This window comes from Paralichthys olivaceus, chromosome 12, assembly GCF_024713975.1.
Source record: "Paralichthys olivaceus isolate ysfri-2021 chromosome 12, ASM2471397v2, whole genome shotgun sequence".
NCBI lineage: Eukaryota > Metazoa > Chordata > Actinopteri > Pleuronectiformes > Paralichthyidae > Paralichthys > Paralichthys olivaceus.
Genome location: NC_091104.1, coordinates 21,767,872 through 21,786,933, shown reverse-complemented (window position 1 = coordinate 21,786,933; position 19,062 = coordinate 21,767,872). Strand labels below are relative to the sequence as shown.

At 41.6% G+C, this 19,062-nt stretch overlaps 3 protein-coding genes across 3 annotated transcripts; 2 read left to right on the top strand and 1 right to left on the bottom strand.

Annotated features, from left to right (window-relative positions):
• Positions 1-380: 380 nt before the first annotated feature.
• On the bottom strand, positions 381-8,321 carry utp25 (UTP25 small subunit processor component). The gene is made up of 12 exons (XM_020084888.2): positions 8,154-8,321; positions 7,508-7,547; positions 6,742-6,928; positions 6,424-6,663; positions 5,656-5,744; positions 5,166-5,576; positions 4,800-5,016; positions 4,511-4,713; positions 3,332-3,514; positions 2,957-3,066; positions 2,323-2,568; positions 381-1,248 (listed from the first exon to the last, which is right to left on the bottom strand). The coding sequence occupies exons 1-12, from the start codon at positions 8,252-8,254 to the stop codon at positions 993-995; spliced, it is 2,283 nt and encodes a 760-aa protein (XP_019940447.2). The 5' UTR covers positions 8,255-8,321; the 3' UTR covers positions 381-992.
• Positions 8,322-8,898: 577 nt separating this feature from the next.
• grxcr1b (glutaredoxin and cysteine rich domain containing 1 b) lies at positions 8,899-10,424 on the top strand. Its single transcript, XM_069536259.1, has 2 exons — positions 8,899-9,738; positions 9,923-10,424. The coding sequence occupies exons 1-2, from the start codon at positions 9,319-9,321 to the stop codon at positions 9,965-9,967; spliced, it is 465 nt and encodes a 154-aa protein (XP_069392360.1). The 5' UTR covers positions 8,899-9,318; the 3' UTR covers positions 9,968-10,424.
• A 1,085-nt stretch (positions 10,425-11,509) lies between these two features.
• On the top strand, positions 11,510-14,468 carry LOC109647830 (transmembrane protein 151B-like). Its single transcript, XM_020113639.2, has 2 exons — positions 11,510-12,049; positions 12,538-14,468. The coding sequence occupies exons 1-2, from the start codon at positions 11,972-11,974 to the stop codon at positions 13,945-13,947; spliced, it is 1,488 nt and encodes a 495-aa protein (XP_019969198.1). The 5' UTR covers positions 11,510-11,971; the 3' UTR covers positions 13,948-14,468.
• Positions 14,469-19,062: the final 4,594 nt, after the last annotated feature.

The window sequence follows — 19,062 nt, the reverse complement described above, 5'->3', positions numbered from 1 at the left end:
CTTCAGTTTTTTTAAGAGGATCAGTGAGTGCAGTGATGGCCTTGTGCCTTTGTTCAGCTGTGCTCCCTTTGTCTGTTTCAGGGGCGAGCTGAATCCCCATCACACATGCAGTGACCCTGAGTAAAGTAAAGCTCTAGTAAACCTGGAAATCATTTACATCCACAATCACACATTTACATACATCACACACTCGCTTCACTCTTTCCCCCACAAATTCCACTCAAACATTTATCATTTATCTTAAGAGTACGTGAGGTTTCGTTTCTTTCTCTTCTTTCCACTTTCAGTATTAGCATTTGAATTACTACTTTAAATTCCTCTGGCTTAAAATTCCTAAAATGCTTTGCCAGGCAATAAGACCAACACCCCCCCCCCCCCGATTCATTTGAAGCAGTTATATATTGGGGTTGCCTTCATAGTAAGGACTGTGAAATTATTATTATCACTTCCAGGAGAAGCATTATTACAAATTTAAACACTTGTGGAATGAAAGAAATGAAATATTTTACATTATATTTGAACATAAAATATGATTACTATATACTATACGTTGAATATGAAAACACACATCCAACTAGTAAAGGGTGCTTATCACAATTTATCACAGTGATCACCCACAAACTAATTTACAAACCAGTGTTTTATGATCTTGTCACTTTGTAATTTTATGATTCTGGACCGTTTCCAGCTGGAAGACATAAAACAAAGTCAATAAAAGTGTTGTTTTTCCCTCATGTGTGTTAGAGTTCATGTCAAAAGAAGAAGAGGAAGTCTTTTCAGGGACTGATCCAGTTATGCATCGTACAGCAAACCTCTGACACAGACCTGAAGTCAACACCTGATCCACAGTCAACCCAGGCCGTGTTCATACCTGTCATTCAGTAACATGGGGGTGGCAATGTAATGGTATAGACCTGATGAGATTTAACATGAACAGTCGATATGTGCTATGGTTTTAGCTTGGTGGTCCCTGTTTTATCTGTGGAGCTCCATCAGGAGGCTTTATCTTCCCCTCCTGTAACGAAGAGGTGGACAGTCTTGCTGGAGTGCAGCATCTGTCCGGCTCGCTGCGCTCCGCAGATGGCAGCCAGTTTGTGGGCATCGTAACGCGAGTAGAGGGCAGTGCACGTCCAGCTGGCTGCTTCTCCCTGAACCTCCGCTTCCAGCATGTTACACACCTCGCTGTAGAAATGGGGGAAGGAGGGCAATCCATAAAATATAAGGTTGTGGATCCCTTTGATAGTGTACCTGAAAAAAAGAAAAAAAGAAGTCAGAGGTCAGGGTTTATGACTTTTCAACTAATTTGATTAAGACATTTTAAAGACCTTTTAATAGGTTATGTTTTAACCACTGCCCATTTCTTTGCAAGTTTACGACTTAAGAATAATTAATAAATCTTGCTGAGAAAATCCTATTTAAGCGACTCTTATCTCTAGAGGTGTGGAGTTGATGTGGATCGAAACAGAAATCTGTAGCGAACAGATTTAAATGTAGTTCCATAGGCTATATTCACACTACAACATTTTCTTTTGAAAAAGCATCGACTCTGCTATGAATATGCTTCCTGTCCAAGTTTGGAAACATTGCTGGCCCCGTTTGGTTGGAAAGCTCTGGTGTTACATTTGAATCTGGACGGGCAGAAGCAGAGTTTGAAATGATGACGTAGACACTCATCTGACTCTGAGTGAGTCTTTTCAGTTACGACGTAGCCTTCGCTGATTCATCAGGCTCCTATCACATAACTTCCAAAGAAAACAACCAGCATGAGCGTCGGCTACCAGTGTTGAATGCAACATAAATAATTATTTACAAGTGTTGCTGACCCTGATGTCTTTGATAACAGCTGTTGCACAACGTAGTATCATGAGGGAACCAACTATTTTCATTATCGTCAATAGTTTTAGAAGAATTTCCAAATGATCATGACGGTGTAGAGCTTTGGGGACTGTTTGGCCTTGGTGGAGGTAAAAGCAGAACCCCTTAGCTCTTTGCATATACATCAGTGAAGTAACAGGTCCAACTTTTGAACTCTGTAAAAGAGATAATGTGATGTCTAGGACAGGTAATAAAGACTTATCTTTTCACACTTCACTATAGATTGTGTGAGAGTGATTCCTGCAATCAAACGCTTATAGTTAGTGAGTTGAGTTTGTTGTACAGCCTTGAGTCTTTCAGCAGGAAAACACTGCTACATGATAAGGGAGAGATTTACCAGCAGACTGACCCTCGCTGATATTTGAGGAAAACACAAACTCCTCCTCAAATCAATCTCAGAACCCAACACATGTGAAACTTCCTGATGGAGCATTAAAATCAACTGACCTCTTGTAGAAGTGGAAGCGTTCAGTAAAGAGCACAAACTGTCTCTCCCCTTTCTGGAAGAAGTGCCTGGCTCGGGACACCTCTGATTTGGTGGAGTACTCGCAGATGCTGGCAAAGTTTATCTCCTCTTTCTTCATGTAGTTGCGCAGTCGGACATAGTCGAAGTAAGAGGGGATGTAGATCAGAGTGTGGGACATAACCGAGTCCCTGTACTGAGGCAGCACATTATCTAAAAAGAACTGAAACCTACAGGTGGGATGGGAAACAGTGGAAAGAAGACTCATTGAAAATATTGTTGGGAACAACCAATCATATATGAAGATCTCCTGAACGAATTAAATTAAATGATGTATTAGACATAAACAGAGAAATCTCAAATACTGACAATGTTAATATAATATACAAAAGATTAGTATGAGTGCTAAAAAAGTTATCATAATATGAAATACATTGAATGCCATGAGAGATATAGTATTCAAGGAATATCTGTGGATATTCTATTTCTTGGTAGCACTAGTGCTGCAAAAAACTCCACAGAGCACTTTAAGTGAATGTCCGTCTTAAAGACTCCATCTTACAGAGATGACATGGTCAATAGTCAGGCTGTGATGGTTCATCTGTGGGAGGATCTTACCGAGCATCATGGTCCATGAAGCTGTCGGAGGAGAACATTTGAAACACATGTGGCAGCTGAACCAGCACCTGACAGATGGAACCTGTTTTTGGCATGTTCTTAGTGACAATCTGAAACAAGAAAAACAAATAACTTTCTTAATAACTTACAAGTTAAAATGACAATAAATAAACTGTCTATTAAAATACAAAACAATTGTGAGTGCGAGTGACTTTGTGTCTTAACTCTCAGAAGGTCAGTAAGACAGCCGGACAGGTTTATCTAGGAATATCTGGCAGACTACAGTTGACAGCCTCATTATGGGTACTGCTGCAACAACAGCTGAGGGTTGCCTAATTTCTGCCTCCTATTAATGAGTGGAATTAAAGCGAGTACCTGTCCCCGGTAGTTTGCGCAGTGTTTGGTCAGGATGTTGTTGATCTGTGGCTCCTGGATGGAGCTGAACACCAGCGTCTGCCTGTAGTGTTTGGACCAGTTGTTCAGGCTCCACATTCTAACCCTGGAGAAGTCCACGCCATGGGAGTCCAGCGGCTGCAGGTTCAGGTGCTTCATCACATGCTGGTGGGAATGGACAATGAGTTTTATATTAAATCAAATTTCACCCTCAATCATTTCAGAACATTTTTAGTTAATGGTTTTATGTAAATTTAAACAATTTGAAAATACAAGGGTCATCCCTTTGGAAATCCTGTTCAAACTGTTACCTAAAAAAAACTGCTCCAGCATTATTACCCTTATAAAGCTTTTACTGATTTATTACAGTTGTTGGTCACCTGATGGCACCACATCTCCCCCAGCAGTGTGGAACTTAAGTAGATACTCTGATAGAGAGATGCACCCACGCAGTAATAGACCATTTTCTGCTCTTCAGTTTTCCAAAAATCAAGGTTGAAGGAATTTGACCTGGCACACGATTTATTCAAATCTATAATTTTTTTACATTAATTAATTATAACATAATGATTACTAATTACTTATTATTAATAATGACATTACATTTCATTTGGTGGACTCTTTTATCCAAAGCGACTTGCACTTAGTGCATTCAACATCTAGTTGAACATGACGTTGAGCCTCTTGTCTGTGGTGTCTGCTCCTCTCTTTGTTACTTTGCCCAAAATAATTCCACACACTACTGCTCAGATGGTTTGGGGTCGTGATTGTAAGTGCAAGTGTCCTCCATTTTCGTAGCAAAATAACATTATTGGAATACTTTACTGATTCAGTAGATCAAGAGGGTGATGATAGTGAGCATCCCCTGCTGGATCACGAGGCAAACTACTCCAGATGGCCTGATGAGCTACTAGGGCTGTATATTTTGAATTTGAATAGGCACATTACAGTTTGAATATGAACTCTCCTCCCACATTCAAATGAATGTTGTGTTTTCAAATAAAAAGTTACAAAAAGATTTCCACTATGTTCACTTTTACTACTATCTCTTTTTCCTACCAATTTAAAGCCAAAGTGCACACAAGCCTAAACTTAATGGATGTCAAATCAATGTGGAGAGTATCAAAATAAGTACCTTCCTGAATCTGTTAGCATACTTACCAGGATGTGCTCCCAGTTCTGCATGAGGAAGACATCTGCCTGGTCCATCACCAGCAGCTCGATGGAGGAGAGGAAGTCGAAGTCTCTCTGACTTTCTCCTTCTGCTCCCAGCACTGTTCGCAGGCCCAGGGGAGACGAAATGATGATGTCTGATGAGTAGAAGGGGGCGTATAGTCGCACACTGCTCCTCACAATGGAGACACCTGGTGAATAGAAATTACATCAGCACGGTCTCAGGCTCAAAAACAGGTTTTCTTAACGTGGGTCACATTTTATTTCCAAACTGTACCTATCCTGAAGTGATCATCGACATTGCCTGAGAAGATGGCGCGGTAATCATCCGGTCTCTGCACTCTGGGTGGCTGCTCATCAGCCTCCTCCCCAAACTCATCTTTGAACCTCTTCTTATTGCTGACCACGATCTTCTTGCCTTTTGTTTCCAGCAGGCTGATGAAAGTCTGAACGACTCGCAGAGCTCCGCTTCGGAACGGGACGAGAATCAGCACCTGACACATTCATAAGCAAGTTAAATATTATGTCAAGAACATGTTTTATTGCCCAGCCCTAGTCATAAAGCGATTCATTATTTGTGATGATTAGAAATAACAAATGAAGCTCTGTAAAGACACCAAATGAAATGTTAACAATTGTTTACCTTGGGCCGGGTCAGACCTTGGTCTCTGGGTTCGTCCTGTGGATCAGCTCCAGGTTTAACCTGAGTTGTCTGCTCTCTTAACTGAGCATTGTGAGCTAGGACCTGGGAGTTGGCCTTCAGTACATGGTTGAGCACATGTACACAGTACGCACTGCGTACCTGAGGGTGCTTATTCAGATGACAGGTCTCTGGGTAGTACAGATCCTTGTAGGAACCCATGAGGGCCAGCAGTTCTAGCTGGAGAGGGCTGATCTCTTCAGCCACATTCTTAGAATTGGACGTCTGGTTTAGATCTTTCCAGGAGGACTCCAAGAGTTTGTGGAAATCTGGGAGGCTTGTGTCTTTCTGAGGGCCAAGGGGTCCAAACTTCTCCAGGGGACTGGTACAGAGTAGAGAGCCCAATTTTGGCCACTGAGTAAGATAAAGGCAAATAGTTATTTCAATGAAAAAATGCTCCCTGGTAGATTTTAACAAATGATGTTGTTAATACCGTGATCTGAGTCTTTGCTTTACTGCCAGATGTTATCTTCTGCACATCTTCTTCACTGAGCTCTGTGGCTAAATGCTGTAAAAACGTGTCTGCACAGAGAAAATAAACACAGTAAAACAAGTTGTGGTTACATTCTTATAAGTTTTCTACTTCGGTTAAAAACAAGTAAATATTTGTACCAAATACAAAGAAATTCCCTCATGGTATTCTTAAGATATTACATTCATGGGAATGGGACAGACAACCCGAAAACACAATGGCTGCGGCCGCTGGCTCACAATTCTATACTGATTCAGAAAGCTACAATTCAATTATCAAGATTTTTATACAGGACTCATACTTATCACTGTGTGACTACTAGAGATGTACATCTTTACTGGCCTCATGATTTGTGCTTTAAAAAAGCACTTCTTCTGCAACAATAAAGTTAGTAAATCCCTGCGCTGTGTGAATATCTGTCTCTGTCGCTCAAAAAAAACAAACACCCAGATGTATTGAGTTATTATTCTCTATTATTGAATCCAGCTCATTCTGGTCACTTTAACAATGAAGTCCTGACTGTGTGCATCGTTGTGTGTAGCAGATAAACTACATGTGCACGGTACACATGTTTTTAAATACTTCCCTCGTAAACTTAAATCTGTCCCGATTTCCCCACCCAGTGCGGAGGCATAATAAAACCACTTAAAATGCACCTTTTACTTTCTGAAGAAATAATTAAATGTATTGTATTTGAAAAACCAACAATAATTTTTATTTTGTTCACACCTTTCTCACTCTTACTGTCCTCCTTCTCTGCGGTTGGCTCTTGTCCTCCTTCGCCCATGAAGTTGTTCTCCAGACAGAACTGGAACTCATGCTCCTTATCTACGAATTCTTTGTCTCCTTGATCTTTCTCCACTTCCTCCTCCCCGACAACGGCTTCAGTCCGAACTTCATCTGCGACTTCCTCCTCTCCCTCTTCTTCACCACCATCTTCGCTCTCGTCTCCAACTCCATCACTGTCGTCTGTTATGAAAAGCACAATTGTTTCTAGTCAAATGCAAATATAGTCACAACAAGTTTTCCTGGAAATAAACAACTCACCTTCACCAAGAAGCTCTTCTTCCTCCTCCTCATGATCAGAGCTTTCCTCCTCTTCACTCTGGTCATTATCATCTTGTTGGCTGAGAGTTGACAGAAGTTTCTGGTAGGCTGTTCTCTGCTCTGGTTCCTCCTCCTCCTCCTCTTCTAGCTCATCGTGCTCAGCGTCAGATGCCAAAGGGCTTGCTGGCTATAACAGAGGTGAGGACACAACAAATTATTATCATAATGTTGATAGAGCTTACACATTAAAAAAACAGTCTGGGGTACTTTACAATTACTTTAAAGATGCTTTCAGACATGTGCTGAAGTATTGAGAGTCTCCAGACATTCTATGGAGGGGCTGATGTGAGAATGAAAGAGTTTCTCGGGGCAGCCACCTAGTACAAACTCCGGAGAAGAACTCATTGTGAGCGAATGGGCCTGTTCATGATGTTTCAGTGTCAATATCACCAGAAGCATATGATCTCTGCAGCAGAATTAAAATGTTACGTCCTGCCTCTGCACCACCCTTAAGCTAAATACTCTGGGGATTTCTGAGTTGTTGTTAAAGTGTCCGATCGGATAATCTCCCGTTGTGTTCCTTATATCTGAAAGAAAACCTCTGGAGAATGTCCACACATCGGGTCGGGAGTTTCTCCAGAGTTCATGTCTGAGAACGGCTTACGGAACATCTACAACCACTGAAAACACATCTTCGTCTCTGTGCAATGGCATTTACAACAATCGTAAATTGCATCAATTTGGATTTATGTGCAGTTCTACTCACCAGTTCCACTATTTCAGTTCGTTCAGGTTTTTCATTCATTCTGAAAAAGACACAGAAAAGGAAATTAATCAACTCAGAAAACAAACGTATTTGAAGACAACAAATTAATGAGGACATGTTACAGTGCTCTTTGTTTGGGCTGCTTGAGGATGCAGAGAGGATTACATTGTAAGAGAGGAAAGCTAGTCCATGAAAGTTCTGACAGAAGCCTCATGGAGAACATGAGAGAGAGAGAGAGAGAAAGTTGTTTCTACCATGTGTAATTAAACTTTAACCTTATTCCAGATATGAATGTACTTTTTCTGTTGCTTTGATAAAGAACCAGAGTTAACAACCACATTAACAACACATTCATTTGACGTGAGTCCTGTGTTGTGGGTCTCCTCGTGTGATGTACTAGTTCACATTAAAACCTGCTAATAATAAGCGGAAGTACCCAAAACCCACAAAATACTGGTTTTCAGAGAGCACACGTCGTTGTTAACGTCGTGGACATTATTAGCTTTGTTTCTGCTAACAACACACAACTGTAGCTAGCATCATGCGGCTAAACTGAGCCTCAGCCGTTAGGGTAACTTAGCAGGCTTGCTAACACCACAGTTAGATAGTAGCAGCCACACAGGCTGGAGTCTGTTGTGCTACTCACACATCATGGAATGGATGCTCCTCTCCAAACTCCTTCAAGTGTTTCTTCTGTTTCTTGGACAAATTGGTGAAAAGCTGCTTGGTCTGCCTCCTCTTCCCCATGTTGACACTGTGCTACACGTGTTTCTCCTGCTTCGGGGGTGACTGTCGTGAATCAGTAAAATTGTCTCGCTGCCATCTACAGGAGCGGAGGAGAACTACATTTGCAGGTTCGTTAGTAATTGCGGCGACGATCCTCATATTTTGCAGTACAGGAGCAATATAGGATTACTGCTCCTCAGATAAAATGACTGTCAATTCCAGAGACACCGACTTATGTAAGAGTGACTGAGTATTAGTAAATATAAGTGAAGTTTGTAATGTTTCTTCTTTTGTCCATGTTTCAATGCTCCAGAGCTACTTCAGAATTATTCCTTCTCATTAGTGAGTCCGGCTCCAACAGTTCTACAACATGTTGTGTGCAGAGCTTTTTAAAATCAATCTGTGGAGCTGAGTGAAGTTAGAAAACTTTGTGTTCATCCTACCTGGTTTATCTGCAGTGAAGTTTTATATCATGTCATTATTAATCATCAAATGAAACAGAAGTCACCAATTTATTAATTTTTTATCAATATAGGAGGAACCACATTTCTTGATTGCACCAAATAACACTGCACTTCCCTGAGCAATTAACAATACATGTACCAATTGTGGAGCGAATAAGATGGATGCTTCCGAAGAAATGTGTTCCACATACAGACAGTCTGAATCTGAAGTAATCCCTGAATCAAGTTGGCAAATATTTAAAATAAATTGGTGCTCTCAGGATGACTTCAAGGTCAGATGAGGGCAGTGGAAGGTTATCTGTAAATGTTCAGTCAAAGCAGCTGAACAGACAATATCCTGAGGAGGCCGTGGTCTATCTGCTGCTTGAAAACTAACCTTGATTAATTATTGAACATATGAGATCAGTTTACTGTTTGCCTGTTTTAGCTGTTACCATGGCAGAAGCTCATCTATTGTTAAACATATGGGTGTCTAGTTATTGTACCCGTGGTATTTTCAGCTCCTTCTCACACGTCAATTAGGATTTTATTGTTCGATAATTGCATGTCACCATGGCTTAGGCTGAAATAGCTGGCTTCTCTGAATGGGATGTGAAACATGTAAGACTATCTTGTATTTTAATGGAGCGGCCAAAGGTGAAACAGGAGAAAGAGAAGGCTGTGAAAACAGTCAGGTTTAGAGTGGCATCGGCCAACAGCGGCCGGGTCCTTACGGAGGTGTTCAAGGATGAAACAGCCTGGTGCGGCTCAGTGTCGGATTCTGTGGACTCTGACTGCACCAGCTCCCCGGAGGCAGAACAGGGGAGCTCGCCTCCTGCCAGTGAGGCCAACAGCCACCTGAATGGACTGGTGGTGGAGGCCGCTGTGGACGACAGCGGCTGCGAACCTGATGACCTGCTTTTGTACGCCAGTGCCAAGAGGGAGATGCTCTTCAGCAACAAACGCATCAACATCTGCAGCAAGAATGGGACCATACGGGGAGTGAGGAACAAAGTGAGCGCAGGCCAAGTGCTTTTCAACAACCTCTCCAACATCTACCCTGTAAGTAGCTCTGCAACCGGTGACATAGGTGTTTAAGAATTCTTATTTGAAATTCAATTTATCGCCAATTATTCTACTGTAATCACAGTAGTAGAAGAAGTCTCAGAGTTGGAGTTAATGGTCTAATGAGAAGTACTGATGAGGTGTTTAATCAGTCATAACTCCTATTCTCTTTCCTTTTAAGAGTTCCCTTCATCATCAGAAAAGGAGACCCTGGGAGAAAGAGTAAAGAGAATGAAACACATGTGATAAAATGGAAGAAATGTCCCTGCAGTTAAGATTGTCTTGTTCTAAACAAAGACTCATGCTTACGATAACTACACTCATTTACAAAAAGAAATTCCTCATGGTCTAATGTTATAACCCCCATATCACTATAAGTCTACAGCTACGTTGTTGATTCATGCATTTTTAAACTTTTGCAACATGTGTAACCTCTTATGATGTATACATGTGTAAAACATATGAAAACCTTTAAATATGTGCTATGTTTTTCCATATCACTGACAGAAGGTAAAATGTAACTAAATGTAAACAAACAAATTCAATTTCACTCCCCCGTCTCAGATCTTTCAAACCTTTCCAAAAAGATTTTTGTACTTTTTCAAGACATTGTAATTATAAATGTAAACCTGAATTTAAAATGATTTATTCTCTGTCATGGTTTTTCATTGAATTATGTAAACATATATGTTTTTGTAAGCATTTTTAAATTATATTCATACTGAATGGGTACGCTTCATATTATATCTAATCCATATTTCCATATATAAATCGTAGCCTTTGGTTTAGTTATCTAAGAGTACCTGTGTAATTGCTGGTGTTCAAACATTATTCTAACAGCTTTAAATCAGTGATGGAAATTGTTTAGTTGTTACCTTTTCTCTTTGTTACCTCCTTAAATATTTGACCTTATTTAGTGATTATTTTCAGTTTACACCACAACATGTTTTAAAGTAATGAAGAGCAATGATCTAATGTACAGGAATACTCTCTGTTTGGGGCTGTCGTATCTTTTCTGCCTGATGACTATGTTTTTCTCTTGGATTAGGCTACAGCAATTTTTGCAAATCAATTATTTTCATTGCTGATAAACCTATTTTTTTCTCAACTATGCAATCAATATTTTGTTGTTTCCAATGACATAAAGACCCAATTTTTTGTTTTCAACTGTCTCAAACTGTCAGAAATTCGAAAAAGAAAGAAATTAAGTTTTTTAACACATCAGACAAATTAAGCCAGAAAATCTTCAAAATCTTTGTGCCATTTATAGTTATAAATAGTTTCATCTGATAGTGTAAGTACATTTTGCTGATGATACTTCATTTAGGTGTCATTCTAAAGATTCTAAAGATCTTTACAGTTTAAATGACAACTGAAGGCTATGCAGGTTCTCTTTCATGTTGGGAAGATGAGGGTGAGGTGAGGGGTATTCAGCTGCAACACGCAACTTCACCACTGCATGTCACTAAAGTCTACACACTGAACCTTTAATTCAGAATATAGAAATAATTAAAACAAACACTGTTTATTGTGCAGTGTCTGGTCGGCTTCATAATGTGAATTAACAGCAAAATATCTTTGATAAACTGAATCAAATCAGGGATTTTATCTGTAGTTCAGTCATTGGGTGTTGCCTCTCTATTGTGCATAAGTAATAACAGCAACAATGATAATCATTTTTAACAATGGAATGAAAATGTCCGCCACTGCTCTGATCTCCAGATCTGTGCAAGGTATTTTTTGGGGGACTTTCCCTTTAAGTCGCAGATTTGTGCAACAACATCCCACCGTGCACCTGCCTCAGTCAGCACCACGGACAGCGACCCTCTGTCCCCCCTCCTCACTGTGACGGACAGACAGACGGTCGGTTGTCCCCGAGGGGCTGGACACCTTCCTTCTGTAAAGACGAGCAGCTCCACAGCACAACCTGCGATCATGTTACTGCGGCACTGACGGCCAGGATGCGGGCTTTCCTCTAGACACACCCCCGCCGTTTCTTCATCCTCCAGCCGCCGGAGACATCCACTATTACAGGGTTGTTGCCCCCCCCCCCCCCCTCCACCGATCATCATGTCCGCTGTCCGCCTGCCTCGGGCTTTTCCTCGGGTGCCGAACCTGTGGATGATCGCAGTCTGACGAGTGTGGGCTGAGGGACGCTGCAGAGCAAGGTGGTGAGGTCTCTTCCTTCTCCACGCCCTGTCATTATCACCATCAACAGCTGCCCGGCACCATGTCCCCTCCAGCATCCGCTGCCACGGCGAGTGAAACCAGCACGACCACCGTTTTCGAGGAGGACACCAGAGAGGAGGTATTATACCCTCACATCTACTATATGAGCAATAGATGCCTTTTTGTGTTTTAAGCTTCAATGGATCCATGTGCATGGTGTGCATACTGAGCCACACTGCAGGTGCATTGTTTGTCGGTGGGCTTATTGAAAATTCACAGTATCTTATAGCATGAAGTAATAATTGTATAATGCGTTATTGCCTCTCTTGTTTTCATGTCTCATTTGAGTCTCAGTATTTACTCTTAAAATCGTTTTAAACCTGTAAACCTATGAAAATATCCTCAGAATCAAAAGAACTTACTGCTCGCAGATTAATTGTCTTGTCTAATCTGTCAGTGCTGCCACTATGGGTGCATGACCCGTTCATTAATTTTAGAAAGTGTGTTAATAAGCTTGACTGTGCTACCAATGTTGCAGGGTGCAACATTACATTTAAGATTTCATAAATTATCTGAAATCCATCTATATCATGGTCTCTTCTGTTGTTTCGTTTCTTTATTCAATAGCAAAAACCGCTGAAGCAGTCCCTGAGAAAGTCTCTGTGTCGGGAGAGTTTCTGGAAATGCCTGCTTCTCTCTATTCTCATGTACGGCTGCATGGGGGCGATGGTTTGGTGTCATGTCACCAAGGTCACCCGCCTCACCTTTGACAGTGCCTTCAAAGGGAAGTCCATGATGTACCATGACACCCCTTGCTCTGATGGCTATATCTACATCCCTCTGGCCCTTCTGGGCATGCTCTATTTAGTCTACCTTGTGGAGTGCTGGCATTGTCATGTGAAGAATGAGCTGCAGCACAAGGTGGACGTGGAAGGCATCTACGAGCGTATCCAGAGGATGCAACAAGCCAAACCCTGTATCTGGTGGAAGGCCATCAGCTACCACTATGTTCGCCGAACTCGACAAGTCACACGCTACCGAAATGGGGACGCGTACACGAGTACCCAGGTTTACCATGAACGTGTCAACACCCATGTGGCTGAAGCTGAATTTGACTACAGTCACTGTGGTGTGAAGGATGTTTCAAAACAGCTCCTGGGCTTGGAGAAGTCTGCTCTCACAAAGATGCGGTTCACCAAGTGCTTCAGTTTTGCCAACGTAGAGTCAGAGAATTCCTACCTTACACAACGTGCAAGGTTCTTCACTGACAACGAGGGCCTTGATGACTACATGGAAGCCAGGGAGGGCATGCACCTGAAAAACATTGACCTGAAGGAGTACGTCCTGGTGATGTCTGACCCAGAGCACCACCCCTGGTATCTGTCCCACTACGTCTTCTGGTTTGTCTCATTCCTCACTTTCTCCTGGCCTCTCAGAGTCTTCACAGAGTATCGTACCGCATACGTCCATTATCGCGTGGAGAAGCTATTTGGGCACGATTACCTCCCGGTGACCCCATGTGATGACCGGCCATATTGGCGTCGCATCCCTCGTGTTAACACCATTGACAGTACTGAATTAGAATGGCACATTCGATCCAACCAGCAGCTTGTGCCCAGTTACTCAGAGGCTGGTTTGATGGACCTGGCCCAGTGCCCGTCCAGCTTCAGCGGGATCCGTCAGAATTGCGAGCGCTGCCATCGAGCCATCAGCTGCTCCTCTGTGTTCTCCAGGAGTGCTCTCAGCATCTGCACCGGTGCCAGCTCCCGCATCCCCTTCAGCGGCAGCCGATTCTCCCTGGCCCGTCGCTACAGCTCCCAACGCAGCTGCTTCTGGAGGAGCGGCAGTCTGGAGGACCAGGAGAGCCCAAGTGAAAATACCCGCTGTCTCTCCGAGCGTCTCACCACAGACGACGAGGAACCCCCAGACTATGACAATGCACTTTGCTACCCAGTGCTCATTGTCCACTGCAGCGAGAACTGCCACCACCACAGGTCGTTTCACAGACATGGCTCCTGTGTGGAGACATCTTTATGACTATGCACTCACTGATGGAGCACAGTGGCATTTCTGTAGCATCCAAACACTTTATAAACACTTTTCTTAATGTGAGATACACAGATGTATGTTATATTGCCATACTATCTGAAACCGATGCCTGAATCCTGAATGTGTGGATCACTAAAGCAATAACAGTGATTAGAGAGTAGAGAACAAAGTGACACTGGTTTGTGAACCACAATGTTATAGCATATCTGCCTGGCTTCCAATGAAACTCAACAAAAAGACTGTTACTGTGTATATCATTGCCATGGAGTTTAAGATCTCATATGTGCAGTACATATGAAACTGAAACTGACTCTGCAGTTACCTCATAAGACCTTTTCAGAGGCCACGGAAGAGACAGGCAGGTTTAAACAGCTCCTTCATTCAGTGAGATCACACACACACACACACACGCACACACACACACACACACACACACACACACACACACACACACACACACACACACACACACACACACACACACACATACACACAAACATACACACACACAGAAAGACACATCAGATAAAGCTGATTTTCCCGTTTCCACAAGTTTAACCTACTTCTAATTACAGCAGTATCTGAGTATCAAGTTAAATACTGTATGTTGCACTTATGCACATCACATTAATTGTTGGAAACCTCCAGTCTAGAAAACAAGTCCAGATACTTTCACTCACTGATATGAGATTAAAACAAAGCCCAAAAAATTATAATTTCACTGAAAGTATAATTTAATTTCAGTTATGTTGTGCCAAAGTATTGTTGATTACTTTTTGGTGTATCTCCTATATATAAAAAAAAGAGATCTAACTTATTCACTTGAGTTAGTGACTTCCTACATTTCCCACAATGCCCTTTGACAACTGCAGAACAGGTTTATTTTCAACTTTTGGTGGAAAGCAATATAAAGATACTAAAAATTGCAGGGCAGCTGTTGTATTTAAGAAAAATCTAGGACTTGTGCCCTTTACTCAGCACAAACCTGCAGTGTTGTTGCATTGCATTGTGGGTAATCTGCTTCCTCTACCATGGATTTCTCCCTGTCTGACTGTCGACTGTTGGTGCTACATGGCAGCTGCAGAATGAAACATCCCTGTCTGTTGGATGTTGATGGACTGATATCTGAAACATGATGTTTACAGTGGATAAACATGTTCAACCACAAATCTCCACTGTGGATGTTAAAATTCATCTGCAAGGAAATATGAAACAGCTAAACTTAATGAGAGTTAATGTTAAGGTGTTTCAGGCAGGATCTCTGCTTTTCCTTGACCAACTAAGACATAGCATAAACGTCCCCCATCCATCATAACCTAATCAAGTACATTAGGCTTTCTTACAGTTTGTCTTAAATGGGACTTTTTGCTGCCCACTGCCACGACAAAATCCTGCCGGCAACTGTGTGACAAGCGCATTAACATGTCATTTCGTTACAACCAGACAAGATAAGAACAGGTTTACGCTGCATCTGCTACACATTTGAATATGAGTCACTACCATTATCATCTGACAAACAACAAAAGATGCTGTGGATTAAGGTGCATAAAGATCATTAGCTCATTAAAGACATTATCTAAGTTGCATGATTTCCGTCTGCTAAGATAATGTGTTTAACACTATACCTGAATGTAAACCGCCAGCATATATGATATACTGTAGTATATGTCCCATATATGTCTCGTAAAGGATAATGCTCCATTTCTAAGATGTAAAATGCTGATTTCACTGTGTGGCGTGTACTGAATGTGCTCAGAGAGTCAAAAACACAGAGCACACTGACATGTTACCATGTTTTCTACTTTGGGTGTTGACATCTGACTTATATATAAGACCCCTGACTCGTTTTGAATCGAGTTTACAGGCTGTATATGCAAGGATGTAAATGCACTTACGTTTACACTCGGATATCTTATGATCTTTGTAATACTGACTTTTTGTAGAACACTTCACAGGATCATATTGTATGCATCCTTGCAAATAAGATATTGTTGTTACTTTGCTTTCAATTATGTGGTGACACGAGTATTATGCACTTGAAATGACACTCATGGACATTATGAATTGTAGTGAAGCTGAATGTTGGTGTAAATCCCCTTAAAGTAATAAAGTATTCAGTCTGTAACAAGTAAATAACTTCTCAGACATGAAACAATACACAATCACTCAAAGCTTCTTGTAAAATGTTAAAAATATTCTTGTTGTCATAATAATCAAATGGGCTGTATAAATAACTAATCGATTTTAAATATGTATTCAAATATACCTTATGCCGGATAAATAAAAGTTGCAATAAATAATATTAAACCCATGGAAATTTAAAGAATGTTGCTGGCTTGGATCCTCAGACTTGCTGGTATAGTTTGGAATAGCCTCATCGACACCAACAGGAAGACATTTTCACATTTCACGGCAGGAAAAGAAAAGAAAATATATTAAAAAAAATATTTTACGCTGCTTCAATTTCAGGATACTATTCTTTGATGTTGCCTGACCGTGTGAGAGCTTGACGAGATCAAATCGAGATCAAAACATGCAAAATTTTGCTAATTGACTGTCAAAATCAAAGGCCAGTTTTGTATGGGCAGGGGAGTCGCCTGAGAGTCAAATCAAAACTGAATGCACTGTACTAGTGTGCTACTTAATGTGTTTACAAGTGATTGGTTGGTGTTTAGGGCGACTTCTGGTCGTGCCCGGCACAGGCAATAGGATACACTTGGATATACCCTGACCTTGGTCTAATCGGCAGTTTGGCGGGGAACCTGTGTCCATCAGGAAAGATAAGAAACAGACCGTGGTGTGTTAATTGAACCCCACAGCCATCAAAAAGGAGGGGATGTTTTCCGGGGCGGCTTTGGGCTTGGGACCCACCTGAGGTTTAAACTATAGAAAAGAGGTTTTTGAAGGAATGCAAAGAGGCCTATTTCGTTTGAATCAGTAATAGGGATTATCTACCGAGCCTGTCTGGGGACATGGGTGGAATTTTTTTTTTTCCGTGGCCACGAATTAGTAACGCGTGGGAACGAGATCCTATCCCGTGGCAACGACTTTCTTAATGCGTGGGAACGAGATGATTATTAGGTGGCCACGAATTGATAAAACGTGGCCACCAGACGGGCTCCGTACTTATCTACTCTGTGTCCTTTGGGAAAAGTGGAGACTCCGTTTGGATTTCTGATCCCGGAGTCGAGGCGCCGATAGTTATAAGAGTGTACACAGGGCAAAATACTTTCTGAGTTTTCATTCAGAATTCTTTAAGTTGGCTCCACTGATGTTGTAAAGCAAAATGTTTTTTTTCAATTTTTCAAATTGATGTGAATATTCCAACAAGGGAAATAATCAGTCCACAGTCGAGGTTAAAACTAAACTGTGAACAATTTATTTAAAAAAAAAAGAAAAGAAAAGAAATAAGGCAAATAGGAGGGCAGAGCTAAAGTGTCAAGTAAATAAAATCAGTCCACCAGTGATAAACAAGGGGCCTGGTCTGAAGCGTGTTCTGCTCCAGAATGCCAGCTGGAGTCATGGGCAGAGAAAGGGAGGGTTAGGTAGAACCAACAGGAGGACGCTGAGGAGCTGGTTCTGTGACAAAAAGGGAGCAAGGAATAAGCAGGCAGCAAAAACTCACTCGAAGATAAATGTTGAATCATGAGCAGCTGATTACCTTTTTCATTAACAATGAATCGAGGGGCTAACTTCTTGGATTCAGACTTCAATGGAAAGCCACACAGACTGACCTGGCTCATATGCGGGTGCAGGAATCCTATTTCTGTCAGCGAAGCGGTTGTTGGCTTCCACAGAGCGAAGAAGAGCTGACCGGGTGTATTTCCAGACCTTCCTGCTTCGATAAAGGTGATGCTGAATGGAGGGTACAGCCAAATCTCTCTCCTGGGAGGGAAACAGAGGTGGTTGATAACCCAGAGAAGCCTCAAAAGGGGACATACCTGTGGCTGCATTGGTCAAAGAGTTATGGGCATATTCAATCTAAGTCAGATGAGAACCAGGTGGATGGGTTGGACACTGAGATGTAATGCAAAGCAGTCTCCAGGTCCTGATTAGCCCTTTGTGTTTGTCCATTGGTCTGTGTGGCTCCTGGTGCAAATAGAACAGGCAGCAACATATGTATATAAGTGTCTGCTTCCAGTGTGGGCCACCAGATATGTCTCTTCGGGAGGGAGAGAGTGCAGCTAACTCCAGGGTGGCAGGTAAATGAAGATGTGTGTTAACCTGAGAATAGAATATTCCAGTATGTTCAGATGGATCCAAAGATCCAATAATAGGAAGAACAGGTTTTGGTTTCACTATACCAGACTTGAACTCTGGTAAAAACAAAACAAAAATCTTGTCTCCTAATGTAAAGTAAAGTGATTAAACAATTCCTGGATCCAAATCCACACCAGAATGTTATGGATCCTTCCCTAAGCCATACTGCATTCTTCCACAAAGTTTTGTTGTAGTATAATTTTTAACAGACAAACAAACAAATGCAGAAGAAAACATAACCTTTTTGTTAGAAGTCATAAACATGAATAATAGTATCAAATGTCTTTTATCTAACATATCATCTAAACTCAAATCTCTCTGCCATGGCCCAGCAGGGGCTCAGGAGGTAAATCGTCCTTGGTGCCCGTGTCCTTGGGCAAGATACAGAAACCCAAATGGCCTGACAGCTGTGTGTGATTGATGTGTGATAGAGAAAGTGTTGCACATAGATGCTCTGTGTGAGAGTAGGTGAATGGCAAAGCTGTACTGTAAAGCACCTTGAGTGACCAACTGACTAGAAAAGAGCTGTACAAAAACAGATCATTCAATATTTAACAGTCCCCTCATGAAAACACATTTCAATTCACTCCTTTACAGATTTTTATTTGGATCTACACCGGTTTGCCCTCACTCATAAATATCTAACATCCCTCATTTTTTCCATCAAGATCCATGAATTTTCTCTGAGAAATCAACAATGTCTTCGCAATGTTAAAGAAATTGAAAGAAATTCCTGGATCTGCCTCCTGATCCCAACTATACCTCCCCAATTGGCAAATAGTTTTGTATGGAAAATAAAAACAAGACACAACATGTGGGGAGGCAGACACAGAATGTCACAGA

Excerpts from the sequence above, each read along its gene's own strand:
- utp25 (XM_020084888.2), bottom strand. The coding sequence starts at position 8,254 with ATGGGGAAGAGGAGGCAGACCAAGCAGCTTTTCACCAATTTGTCCAAG. Across the intron at positions 7,548-8,153 it reads GAGCATCCATTCCATGATGT|AATGAATGAAAAACCTGAAC; the intron begins GTGAGTAGCACA and ends TGTCTTTTTCAG. Across the intron at positions 6,929-7,507 it reads GAACTGAAATAGTGGAACTG|CCAGCAAGCCCTTTGGCATC; the intron begins GTGAGTAGAACT and ends CCTCTGTTATAG.
- grxcr1b (XM_069536259.1), top strand. The coding sequence starts at position 9,319 with ATGGAGCGGCCAAAGGTGAAACAGGAGAAAGAGAAGGCTGTGAAAACA. Across the intron at positions 9,739-9,922 it reads ACCTCTCCAACATCTACCCT|AGTTCCCTTCATCATCAGAA; the intron begins GTAAGTAGCTCT and ends TTTCCTTTTAAG.
- LOC109647830 (XM_020113639.2), top strand. The coding sequence starts at position 11,972 with ATGTCCCCTCCAGCATCCGCTGCCACGGCGAGTGAAACCAGCACGACC. Across the intron at positions 12,050-12,537 it reads AGGAGGACACCAGAGAGGAG|CAAAAACCGCTGAAGCAGTC; the intron begins GTATTATACCCT and ends TTTATTCAATAG.